This window comes from Sylvia atricapilla, chromosome 10 (genome assembly GCF_009819655.1).
Source record: "Sylvia atricapilla isolate bSylAtr1 chromosome 10, bSylAtr1.pri, whole genome shotgun sequence".
Classification (NCBI taxonomy): Eukaryota; Metazoa; Chordata; class Aves; order Passeriformes; family Sylviidae; genus Sylvia; species Sylvia atricapilla.
Window position 1 is genome coordinate 9,873,878 of NC_089149.1, and position 14,272 is coordinate 9,888,149.

The 14,272-nt window shown below is 56.3% G+C and overlaps 2 protein-coding genes across 4 annotated transcripts in view; one reads left to right on the forward strand and one right to left on the reverse strand.

Annotated features, from left to right (window-relative positions):
* The window catches only part of TFRC (transferrin receptor), a 24,889-nt gene extending 20,478 nt beyond the window's left edge, over nt 1–4,411 (reverse strand). Inside the window, exon 1 of the mRNA XM_066325937.1 lies at nt 4,264–4,411. The gene's annotated coding sequence lies outside the window, so the exon portion shown is untranslated. The remainder of the gene's footprint in view (nt 1–4,263) is intronic.
* Nucleotides 4,412–8,611: 4,200 nt separating this feature from the next.
* Nucleotides 8,612–13,459, forward strand: SLC51A (solute carrier family 51 member A). 3 transcript variants are annotated; one of them, XR_010744369.1, is made up of 9 exons: nt 8,612–10,932; nt 11,128–11,222; nt 11,609–11,763; nt 11,871–11,944; nt 12,019–12,177; nt 12,309–12,420; nt 12,522–12,700; nt 12,864–12,969; nt 13,073–13,214. XR_010744369.1 is itself a non-coding variant. In XM_066325955.1 (9 exons), the coding sequence occupies exons 1-9, from the start codon at nt 10,898–10,900 to the stop codon at nt 13,207–13,209; spliced, it is 1,020 nt and encodes a 339-aa protein (XP_066182052.1). In that variant the 5' UTR covers nt 8,626–10,897; the 3' UTR covers nt 13,210–13,459. The 3 variants fall into 3 exon arrangements, 2 of the variants coding, with proteins under 2 accessions (XP_066182052.1, XP_066182053.1); XM_066325955.1 differs by having other exon boundaries at nt 8,626–10,932; nt 12,522–12,668; nt 13,073–13,459; XM_066325956.1 differs by lacking the exon at nt 8,612–10,932 and having other exon boundaries at nt 11,131–11,226; nt 12,522–12,668; nt 13,073–13,459.
* Nucleotides 13,460–14,272: the final 813 nt, after the last annotated feature.

Sequence of the window (14,272 nt, forward strand, 5' to 3'; positions counted from 1 at the left end):
AGGGGCTGGCATGGAGGCCCAGCAGAGAAGCTCATGCTTGGACACTGCGCCAGTGGGACTAAAACAGTCTAGCTCTTTTAACGGGGCTTCCTTGTTTACAAAGACTGGGTTTCAACGGGATTTCAACCACTGAGTCCAGGGGACCTCTCTATGCCCCTTGCATGACCCTACCTTACCTACAGGGAGGAGGGTGGACGGTTATCCCGCTTTGTGCCTGCCCAGAGGGCACGGAGCCATGAGGCGATGATCAAAGAGCAACACTTCAGCAGTTGCTTCCCGCATGGCAGTTACCTCTTTTGGCAAGATGCTGGCCCTCCCCAGATGCAGCTGAGGGGGAGAGCAGCAGCACAAGGATATCCTTTGGCGTGCACGGCACTGATACCGCTCCTGTCAACAGCACGAGTGTCCCATGGCAGCAGCCGCAGCCGGTGCCAATCTCTGGGGCTGCTGTTGACCTGGAGCCTTCACCTCTTCGGGGTCGACCTGGCTGAGGTCCCTATCTTGGCAGCTGCACCTCGGCCGGTGCCGTTTGCCCCTGCTCTGATAGCAGCTCTGCCCCGTGAGCCTGGCGGCTTTTATCTGGGGTCAGGGTGGCTGCGGCTGTGGCAGGGGGGCTGCGGGGCTGGGCCCCCCCAGCAAGTGTACAAACAAGCTCAGGATGTGAACACAATGGCCAAGGACCTGCCTTTGAAAAGCAGAGGGACACAGCGCGGCCGCCCTGGGACACATCAAAGGCCTGTCGCACTCTGCAGTGCCGAAAAAAGCCCGTGTGTTTGATGGCTACCCGTGGACTGGCCCCAGCACAAGGGGCCAAGGGTTTGAGTGAGGGGAACTGGAAAGGGAAAGGAAAGCAGCGGGAAGAGAACACAGGAGCTGGGACACAGTCATGTGGGTCTCTTCCTCGAAAACCTGGGCCTCTCGTGAGTTACCTTGGTCCGCTTTGTTCTGGCTCCTGCTGATCTGTATCTGGAGTGCAGCGCACAGCTCCTCTTACTCCTTCTTCAGTGAACGTCCAGGCAGGCATTCCTGGTCACTGCCGTAACTGCTTCACATGCAATTTTGCAAGCACTTCTCTTAAATCAATATTTGCCACAGCTGAGGCCTGTTTGGGTTTTTCCCTTCCAGACTTGGTGGTTAGAATCTTAGAAAGCCAGACATACATCCACAGCTTGTGGTGTTTTGCTCAAGAAGCATATGTGGCCAGAAGGAAAGTTACTGTTACTTAGCAGCTTTGGATAGAGCTCCATGCAATGCCTGGACAGAGCCATGAAAGGACATGGAGATAGGGTGGGAGTGTGGGAGTGATCTGTTTCATATGCTGGACATGTATCTGCCTGGCTGGGTCCTGCAGTACCTGCTGTACCTCTCTAGTATGATCTGTTCCTGCAAGAGTCCCTGGCTGCTCACTCCTGTGCTCCCAAAAGGGCCTGGAAAGCCCGGGAAAGCCCGGGAAAATTTTGTCTCTGATTTGCTCTGCAGCGTGTGCACACGCTGCTGCTTTTGGATAAAATACAGCCCTGAGCCTGCTCAGTGGGAACCACCCTCTGTGATAAGGGCACATGTTGACTTAAGAGATTAGAACTGTCCGCTGCTTTGTTTTTTTATAATGTGCATTTATTGGCGTAAGAGCAGTGCAAAGGACAAAGGGAAAAGCCTGCAGAATACCCTGTACAGCACTGCAGTCTCTGAGAGGAAAAAGGTGTCCCTAAGAGGGCTGGATGATAGTTTTGCTCTTGGGAAGAGGCTGCAGCCTGCAGGTGCTGGCCCCAGGCGTGTGGGAGCAGCGGGCAAAGTGATGCCTCCTCTGTGGATTTGTGATTGAGGGGGTCTCATGGGCCCTTCTTCTCTTGATGCCATTGTCAGAGTAATTAAATGCTCCCAGGCAGGTGCCAGAGCCTTTTGCAGACTGAGAGTTGGCTTTGTCTTGTTGACCTGCTGGAAATACGTTGTTTTAGAGTGGATTAATCTCTCATAGCAATATCTGAAAGCAAAGAAGGGGCTTTAATTGGGGTGGAATTAGCACAAGGGGGCTGAACAGGGAGAGCAGGAGCTTTCTCACTACCTGCTAATTGTCTCTTCTCTGCACTGGTGGCAACTGCAACACCTGCCCCCAGGTGCTGTGTGCCATGGGGACCCAGGGAATGCCATGTGCCTTGTAGGTTTATTTATGGAGCAGAGGGTGAGATGTGGTGCTCAAACCAAGGTACCTTAATTTGTCTCTGGCAGACAGGGATTGGATGCTTTCATCACTGAGGTGCTTGACACAGCTCTGGGAGGCTCATGCCTTTCTCTTGGGCTGTTGTGGGGTCTCAGGGCTGAGCTGAAACCCATGGGCTGCAGTTTGCAGCCAGCCCCTACTGCCAGGCACGGGGAGGCAACAGACATGGCCGATATAATATGACCATGGAATTGTTTTCCCTGGGACAGGAGAAGCAGATCAGTGCCTCAAGGGCACATGCCCGGGGAGGTGTGTGCTTGACATTCCTAGCTCTTGTAACGAGATAAGCAGCCTGTGCCTCAAGCCAAAATTGCTGACCTTCCCATGCCTGCTGGTCTGCCCTGCAACAGTCTTCTGCCCCTGGCAGGCACTGTCCCCCAGGTCCCCTTCAAGGGCAAATTTCCATGGTGGGATATGAGGAGGAAAAACTTTGCTTGTCCCCCTCTGTCTTGGCTCAGTGGGAAAAGCTAGTTTTACCCTAGGGGAAAGAAAAATCAGTTTGTATTTTTGTCTTGATGTGGCCTGAGAGTCAACGTCTTTCCTGCAGCTAGAAAAACTCTCTTGTCCAACTAACGAAAACAACTTCCCCTGCTCTCTTCCCCACACCTCCAGTGAGTAGTGGGCTGTATTTGGTTTTAGCTCCTGACTTTTAGTCATTTGTGGTCTATAAAGGAATGGTCAGCAGGGACTGTTTCCAGCACCAACCTCTCCTTTAGCCCTGCTTGGCTCAGTATGTCCACGAGAACTGCCCCGGGGGCTGCTGAGCCAGTGCAGCCACCCTCTGTGGCTCCCTCATCACCTTGGTGCCATTGCAGAATTTGCTCGGTGTCATTACTCCTCTCTGGAGAAAGCACCTTTCTTTGCCTGAGCATGTCCCAGTAGCTTTCCTGGCAGATGTAAAATTGAAAGTTTTATTTATTACTCAGTGATACAAAAATGACAAATGGGCCCAGAGTGATGTGCACCTCTCCTAGTGCTGCTCCAGTCCTCTCTTCTCTTCCTCATTGGTAACTGGGGCTGAAAGCCTTGTGCCTTTGTTTTATCCCACAGCAGGGACTTGGGGAAGAAGTACACCCAAGAGAGAGGCTTGTCCGGGGCTGAGTATTGCTTGCCTATCAGCAAAAACTGGTGATGCTGGGCCCCCACCACCCTCTGCCTTGGCTCCCTGCACCCCACAGGGTGCTGTGCTCACAGGTGTGGATGCCAGCCAGGTGGACAAACCCACGTGTCCCACGCATGTACATCACAAGTTTAGGCACACACACGTGTACATGCACATGTCTGCCCCTGCCCACACATGTACCCGACACGAGTGTGCCCACACCTCTCCAGGCATGTCCATCCCCTCCCATCCCTTTGCCTCCTTGCCTGCCAAAGCAGGAGGGAGCAGGCAGCGGGTGGGAGTGCTTGCCCAGTACCCTGCTGTGGACCGGGCACTGGTAGAGGTGAGAGGAAGGGAAGGTGTTTTTCTTGATGCCCACTGAGCTGCACTTGGGATGCTTTCCCACCTGCAATGGGAGGCAGAATCTCTCAGAGACAGCTGAAGAAATCCCACCGAGGGCTGAAGGCTTTCCCTGAGCAGGTGGGACTATTTCCTACGCCTGTCTCAAGTGGTTGTGGGTGACTCCATGGGGTGGCCGGGGCTGTTGGGTGGGGTCATGGAACTGAGAAGGCTCAGGGTCATCAGGGGAGCAGCACATCCCTTCCACAAACACACCATGTCTCTACTGGCTCTCTGGGAAAATATTTGTCTATCTGACTTTTTAAAGCCTCAGCATTTTCACCTGTGAGCTTCTTGCAACTCAGACGAGTATGAAAATAAAGCTCCTGACCAAAGCAAACGCTCACAGCCCACTCAGAGGGTGTGTTAACCTCGTCATTTACCAAAAGCAAACATCAGCAGTGACGTGGCTATTTTAGGTAGCTGTGGCAGAAAGAGGCCCCTCTGTTTTTCAAACAAGGTTCCTTTTCATTCAGAGGTTGGGGCGGGCTCTAAGAAAGCAGTGGCATGTCATTGGGACACCCAGTGGGAATGCAGATGTTACCTTACGGCAGGAAAATACTTCTTTGCATCCAGAGCCCTGGAGCAGGCAGGAAGCAGCTCCTAGGAGTGTTGGCCGTGGTATTTCCGCAGGATCCCTCCAGCCGTGTTGGGACCGCTGGCCGTTTGTTCGTCCCCTTTGAAGGACACAAAGCCCTCACCACGCTGAGCCCCACAGCTTGGTCACTTCCCTTCTGGCCCAATGCAGCACCATCGGACGTGGGACTGCTGGGAGGAAAAGCAAACAGAAAGGGGGCCAGAAGAGCTGGACAGAAGATGGGGGTGTTATCAGGTACCCCATCTGTGAGGCTCTGTTGAAATTGGAGGAGAAGGCTGGGGCCATCAAAGCTGCTCTGATGGCCTTGATCCAGATCATAGAAAGGTTTCATCCAGCTTTTGTTGGGCTTTCTTCGTCTCGTGGTGGGCTCCCCTTCCTCCCAAACTAGGGACAGGCCCCGCCATGCTCTTCCTCTTCTCTGTCTGGTGGATGACCTGCGGAATGCTAGGCATTGCAAAGGGCAGCCCCCTGCCCTGGGGAGCACCTTTGGTCATCTGTGGGGCCAGTGAACCCTTGGGTGGGCCAGTACCTCAGGAATGGTTTGGAAGCGTGATTGAGGCTATGGCACGTGTGATAAGCCAGCCTCTGGGGAAGAGCTGTTGTAGTCTTGGGGGCACACCCATCCCAGCTCATCGCAGTTTCTCTGAGCTTTACCAGATCCTAGATAGTATAGAAAGTCACCTACATATTTATAGATGTGTGTGTATGTTATGTGTGGCTTTTCTATGAATATATGCGCTTGGTCAAATGATCTCAGCAGTTTTGGGAAGAAGTGTCTTGCTGACCTGAACTGCGGCTGGGCTGCTGAGGGCTCACCAGTTCCCTGTGGGGTCACCCCTTTAGGTGCTGTGGGACTGACACAGCGATGTCCTGGTTTTGTCAATGTCTCACTTCTCTTCCCAGCCTGGCAGCATGGGAGCCTAGTTAGGGTGGCTTACACCCAGACCTGTATGGGAAGGGACAAGAGAGTTCCTCGGGGTGTTGCCAGGGCTGTGCACAGGAGCTGGTCCCCCAGCTATGGCTGAGCAGCGTTGCTGAGAGCTGTAGATTTTGGGGAGATTTTGCCCACACATCCTCTGCAGCACTTCTGCTTCCGGAGGTTAGACATCGGGGGCTGGCGTTTCTGTGAAACAGTGGGTTGTTCTGGTTAGCAAAAATCCCCAGCTCTGCCTTGTGCTCCCCCATGTGCTGCACTCTGCTGCTGTCACCCCACCATCACTGTCCCACAGCCACCTCCTGGGAGTGTCACCCATGGCCAGGCAGGAGACTTGGGGGCTGGGGTCTCCAACAGGAATGATCCTTACAGCCTCGTGCTGGGAAAAGGGGATTCTCCCTGCCCAGAAGAGGAAGTTGTGGCCAGAAGGACTCCTACCCGAAACCCCTCCGAGGCCAGCATTTTTCCTGGTGACCTTGAGGCAGAGATTGGAGGCAGCCAGCTGGCTCCCAGGGCAGTATCCCCCCCATCAGAAAGGGCAGCTTGGTCTGTAAATAACACCTGGCATGGCTCTTTCCCCAGGCACCATTGGACTGAGAGACTGAGCCCTCTATACCCTCATGCTGCAGGACTCATACCCATTTTACAGCTGAGGAAACTGAGGTGTGGTCCCTGACTCTGCCTTGCAGCAGGCTTGTGATGCGGCCCTGCGGATTTGCAGAGCACTGGGAAGTGTTTTCCAGTGGCAGAGGACTGGTCCCCACTGGAAGGGGGAGGATTTGTGGAGGCTTGTTGCTCTGTGAGGGGATCCATACTTTCTCCCACCCCACCTGCGCTGTCAGGGCAACCAGGGCACCTTCACCTGCCCAGAGGAGGGACCCAGAGAGGTTCAGTGTGTCACACCCCTGCAGTAGTCCCCCTGCCCTCATCACCCACTGCTCTCTTCTGGCCATATCTCCCAGGAACTGTGGCTCCCACCCTTCCAGCTGCCTCCTGGGGCAATCAGTGGGGAACACATGGGCCTTATCTGTGGGCCAGCTGTGGGAAGGGCTCCCTGCCAGCCCTATTAGTGGGGCGGCTCCAGACCTGGGGCTGAGGGGAGCCAGCCTCCTTCCAGCTGTGCTGGGGCCAGGGCTGGGGACATTGTCACTGCCCTACACTGACCATTGCAAAAGGATGCTCAAAGTTCTGGGACCCCTCTCCAGCCTGGTGGCCAGTGTTGCTGTGACACTGACAGATTTGCAGGGGTCCAGTGAAGGCCATCGAGCTGGGCAGTTGTGGATTGCGTTGGAATGTTGAAGGTAGATGGTGGCAGCAGTGTTACTACTACTGCTAGCAGGATCCACACCCCTCATCCACTTCCACCAAACTCTCAGCAGCAATTTCCTCACCAGGGAGATGCTTGCAGGGCTGAGGGGGCTCAGCTCTGGAAAAGGCTTTCCTGCCCTATCACAAGTGTAATAGACCTTTGTGTTTTATTTATTTCTCGAGTTGTGCCCACCCTCCTGTTCCCAGTGGCTCGGCAGGATACTGCTGGAAAACTGGCAGGGTGGGGATGCTGATTCTGTCCTAAACCCCAGGAGTGTGGGGAACAGAGTCACCTGTGGCCATGCAAAGCATGGGCATCCCTTTGAAGAGGTGCCTGTGGAGTGTGGTTTTCCCCAGAGGTGGATCCAGACATCCCCCCCATGCTATGGGGTGCCAATGCTCTCAGGGGGCTGGTCCTGCCTGGCACAAGGACTGGGCAGAGCATGGGAGGTCCCTTGGGAGAGGGAGCATCCTGCCTGCTCTGTCCCACTGAGCAGGGTCTGTCCCTTTGTGTCCTGGGACAGCAGTGACCATGGATCACCAAAAGCTCAGACTGCAGATCTTTATTGTCCACTTGTCTGGCTGGACCACAGCCTGAGCTGGATGTGGGATTCTCACTCCCCAGCATCCCAATCATCCACCGTGGCCTCAGGCTCTGGGTGGGAAAGGAGAGTATGAGAAGGAATGTGTTTTGGTCTCCTACCAGCTCCTACCAAGGATGTAAATGAGGAGTTTTCTTCCCTGCTCTGTGCTGGCTGTAGGGAAGCTGGTGATGGTCAGCTGGGAGCCAGCTGTGCCCACTGAAGTCAGCCCCTCTGGCCAAAGCCACAGGGAATTAGAGATGGGTGGAAAACTGTCTAAACCCCATACAAATATTTGCATTTTAAGGGCTTTTCCAAGTATTGGGGAACGCTGACACAGCAGCAGTGTGGGTGATGCTGACTTGCTGAGAGGGTCTGCTTGGCTTTTTTTGGGGGGGGAAGAGGGGGCAGGATTTCCATAGTCAAAGAGTTTTGTTTAAAATAAATAAATAAAAAAGCTAAATGAGCAAATGGGGAGATTTTCCAGCACTGCTGCAGGTTTCTCTGCCAGCTCCTTGTGGCCACCCTGATGCTGAGTGGACCGCAAACCTTCAAACCACCCCTTGCCCTGGGCTGGTGGGTGTATGGCTCCCATCTCTGTGTTCCTTTTTTCTTCTCTGCTGAAAGGGTTTTTGGCAGGAAAGGGAGTCCCTGTGGCTGCTCTGCCCTGGAGCATCGTGAAGGTCTGGGGCTGAGGTAGAGCTGGTGGGAGCTTGCCCCCCATGGCCATGCCAGGGGATGCTTGCCTGCAGCTTTTGGCCATGGTAGCAACCTGTGTGGAGAAGGCTGACTGGGGGACAAGGGTGGCCGTAGACCTCGATGGCTTCAGGACCATACCTCCCAGGAATAGATAGGTGTTGGGAAAGGTGAGACAGGAAAAACCTACAAATATGATTGCCTGGCAAGAGATACTAAAAATATAAAACCTGTGAGTGAAATAGAAATGAAAGCTAATTTTGAGATGTAGGCATGGCAGGCAGGAAGACAGCGATTAGCTGGTGATGGGTTGGGTGGTAGCAAACAAAGGGGCTCGAGGGAGTAACCCTCCAAGTAGTCTTTAGAGTTTAGAATACAGAACGATATGGTAATATAGCCGTTCTCATAGGCTACATGCAAAGTTTGTAGGTTTTGTATCTCACGCTGGTTGGTCTGTGTAAATTAGAATGTTCAACACAAAAGGAGATATGTGTTGTAACAAGGACCTGGCCTTCTCACATTTCTTACCTCCTGCTCTTACCTTTCTCTCTTGTACCTCTTTCTTTACTCTCTTACCTCGCTCACCTCCTTTACCCCGCCACCTCTCTTACCCTGCTCTCTCCTTTTAGCTCTTACTTCTTATCCCTCTCTCTCTCTTTTTGGAGCATCCCCTCAGCCGAGGCTGGTGGCTGGAGGCAAGGCCCTGTTCCCCATGACCCTTGCAATAAAACCACTTGTTTTATTCTGTAAGTGTCTCAGGTTTGCAGTTCCCTCTCCCATGCCATCCATACAGATAGGGGCTGGAATAAGGGAGAAGGTGGAGGGACTCTGGGCTATTCCATCCCCTGCATTCCCCCTCTCCACACCCATTTCCACCAGTTTCTGGGGCAGGTTGAAGCAAGCAAGTCACAGGCACGTCCTGTCCTGCTGGTGCAGGGAGGGCTCAGCACTTTGGGCTGCAGGGGTGAGAGCCCTCAATGTCCCCAGGGGACAGGTCTGGGGTGACACCCAGATCCCCAATACACTGTCCCCACCAGAACAGTGTATGGGTGTGTCCTGGCCCCATGCAGGGTGGTCTTGGGCACAGTGATGGGGCTGGGGACTTGGTGCAGGTAGGTCAGTGCTGTGGATGTCAGTGGTGCCTCCAGCCTCAGTGGGGATGCAGAGAGGAGTGTGTGCAGCAGTGGAGCCCTCCTTGCACATGTGTGCTGGGACTCACACAGAGCATCATTGTGTGGGGCTGCCCTCTGCTCTGGGCTTGGGGCTCAGCCACATTCTCCATCCCCCTCATGGGCTGGCAGGTTGGTCCATGCCCCACAGTTGTACCCTGCACCCTCGGGGCTTGCTGTGCTTGGGGAACACAGGGCACCAGGGCCCTGTCAGGCTCAGGTACCACCTAAGTGGCAAGAAGGATCAGCATGGTGCTGCAGCAGTGAGTCAGGGACAACCAGGCACAGGTGTGATGGGCAAGGGCATCAGCACATGCGGCGGGCACCCATGGGTGGTGCTGGCCCTGGGGCTACACCAGGCAGGGGAAGAGGCTCCTGCACATGTCTGGGCGGTGCCACACGTGTGGCTGTATGCTGGGGCTGGGCTCTGCTTCCCCCGGGCCAGGGATACGTGCAGATCGTCCCAGTGCTGATGGACCACAGGGGGATGAGCACCAGGTGGATGAGCAGGACAGCAGGACTGCCATGACATAGCCTGCAGTGACCATCACATAAAGGCCAGTGCAGCAGATGTCACAGGGGCTGATGTTTTTCTTCAGGCGTAGGCGAAGGTGGTGATACAGGGGTGCTGGCTGGGGGGCCCCCATCGGTCCTGTGCACCCCGTGGGGCCAGGAGCTGGTGCAAGGTGTGGGTAAGTGTGTGTGTGTGTGAGTGCAGAGGGCTGGGTGTGCAGCATGCAGTGTGCCAGGTTAGGTTACAGCATATAGGGCAGGAAAAGGGCACGTACTGTGTAGGGACAGGGATATGGGGCTTGGTTAATGGGGCTGAGAGAAAGGGAGGGACAGGTGGGCACAGCACCTTGGATATGCACAGACTCCTCACAGGACTCCCTCTCCCTCATCCCATTCGCACGCATCGGGAGCATGCACACCCATTCCCTCCCCCCAGCCCCTCCCCACCATCCCATTCCCATGACAACAGCAGCATCCTGCTCCTAGAGCAAGATCCAGAGCACCCATCTGGGGTCCTGCTGCCACTCTGGCTGCAGCAGAAGCCCCCTGCCAGAGGGGCAAAGGGTAGCAGTTCCAAGGAGACGTGGTATAAACCAGAACTCATTTTCCTTGAAGGGTTGGGAGAACACCTGGAACCATGGATACCCCTGGCACCCATGGAGACTTGGGGTCTGTAAGACAAGGGTACACTGCTCCTCGTGCCTAAGGCCCCCGCTCCCCACTCAGACTGTTCCCTCCACAGCCCTCTGGTCCCCTCCCCAGGCAGGGGGGCTGCTGCTGTCCCGGAGCCGGGCTCTGAGCGCTGGACCAGCCCTGCCCTCTAGTGCCGTGGGAGACGCTCCGAGCAGTGCTCAGCCCCGGGCTCCCTGGAGTTGAGCCACCCAAAGTCCTCCCAGAGCCCGCAGAGCAAGGGCTGACCGGCTTCCCACCGCCCGCGGCACCACTCCCACCCCCACACTGCTGCTGAGGGGACATGGGGACACGTCCCGGACCCTCCATGGCACCAGCAGCCCATGTCCGGGCTACCCGAGGGCGCAGCAGTGTCACCGCAGCACAGCGGCCCTGCGCCCCAGGCCTTGGGGACACGCAGGCGTGCCGGTGCGGGTGACAGCTGCCTTCCCGGCACCGCGGGTCGATAACCTGGTGGCCAAAGCACTCGGTGGGCCGGGACGGCGTGGGGCCACGCCAATGGGTGCCCGTAGCAGCGGGAGAGGGAGGGAAGCTCTGGAGGCTCTGGTTAAACTGGAACGAGGCGCGGCATCGTCCCGCGGTCCCTGCCCTGGGGACTCTGACCCCGTGGGCCGGAGAGAGGAGCTCAGGCGGGCGGTGACGAGCAGCTCCACAGCCACTGGGACGGAGCCAGCGAGGAGCCGAACAGGATGGATCCCACTTTGGAGCTGGCAGATGACCCCAGGTGAGTGCTGGAGACCCCCGCGCCGCTTTGCAGCCGGGCAAATCCAACTCTTGGATGTGAACTTTGGGTGATTCATTCCCTCTGTAAAGGAAGGGAGGCGCTTGGTGGTGAGGCAAGGCAGCCAGGGGACTGCTCGGACCCTGCGGGGCTGCGTGTCCCTGCGGCCCCGTGCAGCACTCCCGTTCTGCTCCGCAGGTTCTCCCGCCCTTTGGTGGAGATGCTGATCAGGAACTTCAGCGTGCCGGCAGCCTGCTTCTCCCTGCCGCCCACCTCCCGGCAGCTGCTGCACCGTAGGTGGGGGGACAGGGTGGGGAGGACCCTCCCTGTTGTCGCTGCTGGGAGCAGAACAGGGATGAAGGTGGTAGGGTGGCCGTGGCAAGTGCAGGCACGGAGCAGCCCCCAAAGTCACAAACTGGGCTGCTGTCAGGGATCTTAGCCTCCCATCTATCATAGTTCTACCTGCAGGGATGGGGACAGCCCAGGAAAGGCCAGCACTCGGGCAGGTGTCATGGGAGCAGTGGCCCAGAAGGGCCAGCTCTGGCATAGACAAGCATGTGCAGGGCGTGGCACAGTTTTCTAAACCTGTGGGGTGGTGGGTCATGGGGCAGCTCCCTGCAGTAGAGGCCCCAGGGGGGACTGGACAGGATGCAGACAGCTTCTCACCCCTCCCTGGCAGAGCTGGATATGGCCCAACTCATCATCCTGGGCCTCTGCACCATCATGACACTGCTGTCAGTTGTGATCTACCTGGAAGAGGTTTCGTACCTCTTCCGCAAGATCCGCTGCCCTATCAAGATGAAGACCCTCTGCTGGAGCAGCTCAGCCCCTACGGTGAGCTGGGCTCTGGGGGGCATCATCCTGGGGGGCAGGGCCACCCAAGGGCAGCCAGCCCACAGGAGTGGGGAGTGTCAGGGTGCCAAGCTCATGTGTCCCCCCAGGTTGTGTCAGTGATCAGCTGCTTTGGCCTGTGGTTCCCGCGCTCCATGATGGTGGTGGAGATGGCTACCACGGCGTGAGTATCCCCCACCCTGGGACAGGGCACCATGGAGCCCACAGGGATTGACCTGCCTTCCTCCTCCTCCCCAGGTACTTTGCTGTCTGCTTCTACCTGCTGATGATGGTCATGGTGGAGGGCTTTGGGGGTAAGGAAGCGCTGCTCAGCACCCTGAAGGACGTGCCCATGGTGGTCAGCACTGGGCCTTGCTGCTGCTGCTGCCCCTGCCTGCCCCGAATCACCATGAGCAGGTGAGGGGGAGCTGGGATAAACCTCTGCACCTGGAGAGCTTCCACCCCCTGCTTCCACTGGACTGGAAGAGAAGTCCCTGAGGAGGGACTTGGGGACCTCAGAGTGCTACCAGTCTGTCTTGCTGTGCCAGGAAAAAGCTTAAATTGATGATCCTGGGGACTTTCCAGTACGCCTTCTTCAGGGCAGTCGCTGTCTTCCTGGGGCTGATCCTGGCTGCCGATGGGAATTACAACCCTGCTGACGTGAGTGCCAGAGCACAGGGATGGGCAGGTTGATGACCTAGACAGGAAGCCTCCACCTGAGCTTTTCCAGTGCAGTAATGTTTTCTGTGTGTCTCTCTCAGATTTCAGAAGAGAGCGTGGCCCTCTGGATCAACACCTTGGCTGGTGCCTCTACCCTCTTTGGGCTGTGGGCCCTGGGCATCCTCTTCCGGCAGGCCCGGCTGCACCTGGCTGAGCAGAACATGCAGGCCAAGTTCACCTGCTTCCAGGTGAGCCCCTGTCCTGCCCACCTCCCTCCCAGGTGAGGGGCTCCTGTGGCACAGATGGGGTGAGGCAGCATGAGGGAAGATGGGGCAGGAGCCACTGCTGGGTGAGAGCCCCGCTGGCTGCAGGACAGTGGGGAAGGTGAAGGCTGGAGCTGGGCAGCGGCACAGCCCTCACCACTGGGGTGTTGGTGGTCGCAGATGCTGCTCCTCCTGACGGCACTCCAGCCTGCCATCTTCAGCATCCTGGCCAACAGCGGCAGCATCGCCTGCTCGCCGCCCTTCTCCTCCAAGGCCCGGTCACAGCGTAAGTCGGGAGACGAGAGAGCAGCCCCTCCATCCCGTGGCATGGCATGGGGGGTGGGCATGGTGGGTGAAGGCAGCTTCAAATGACCCTGCTCCTGTTCCAGAGATGCACGTGCAGCTGTTGATCCCGCAGACCTTCATCCTGGCGGTGCTGGCGCGGATGTACTACCGCAAGCAGGATGACAAGCCCGGATACCAGCCCGCCAGCTTCATACTGGCAGGTGCTGACGCCAAGGCGTGAGCAGGAGGGAGAAACTGGGGTGCCAAGGGGCAGAGTGTGGGGTGAGGGGCTGGAGTATCCTGCAGAACCTTCTCCTCCTCCCCTGACCCTGGGGAGCAGCTGGCAGCAGAAGAGACAGAAGGTGAAACAGCATCTTGGGACAGAATGAAAAGGTCTGAAATCTTAAGGCCGTAAGCCAAGGAGGTCCCTGGAGCCATCTCCAGCCCAGAGGCTCTTGTTTAGTACTGAGTAAAGATAATTTTTTACTGGAGTCTTGCATTGGTGATTGGGTTCATATTATCTCTGCCTAGGCTGGGTAGGAGATGACTCCATGCAGGGGGAGGACGGAGCCCAGACTAACATAGCCATGGCATGGGACTGTCACACCATGCCCAACAACCCATCTGTGACACTGAGCTCTGGGTGCTGCTGGCTGGGGTCCCACAGCCAAGGCAAGGCAGGCCAATGGGGATTTCTCCCCAGGCATCAGGATGCCATGTCCCTCCTCCCTGGGGCCTGTTCTCCATGGCACTGGCTGCTCCTGAAAGCACACAGGGAGCATCCACACCTGGCAGTCAGGTGCCAGACAAAGGAAGTAGCCTTGAAGCACCTTTGTAACATTGGCAATTAGTTAATGCTGCCTTAACCAGCCTCGGTCCAGTACCAGTATCTGCTCTAGACATGGGGATGGACATCAGGAGCAATGACAATTTGCAGAAACCACTGAGTAAACTTTTGAACCCAAGTGTTCATTACAGACATCAGAAGCACAACTCAGACCATGATTTCAAATGAGCACATCAAATGTTAAAAAGTTGTAGCACTCTCCAGTACTCTTCCTTCTACCACCATCCCTGGTACCTCTAAATTCTGTCCTATTGCTGCTGTTCTCTGCCATCAGAAAATCCCTTCCCAGGGGCTCACACCTGAGGTCTACCGAAGAAGTTAAATAGGGCTGTTTCCACGAGTTGATGCATTTAGATTTGTCAGCATCCAACTCCACAGAGCTCTCACTGCATGCTAGTAAAGTTTTGTTTTTCCACTGCACCTTTTACTTCATATCTCTTCTGGATGCTTTTTTTGA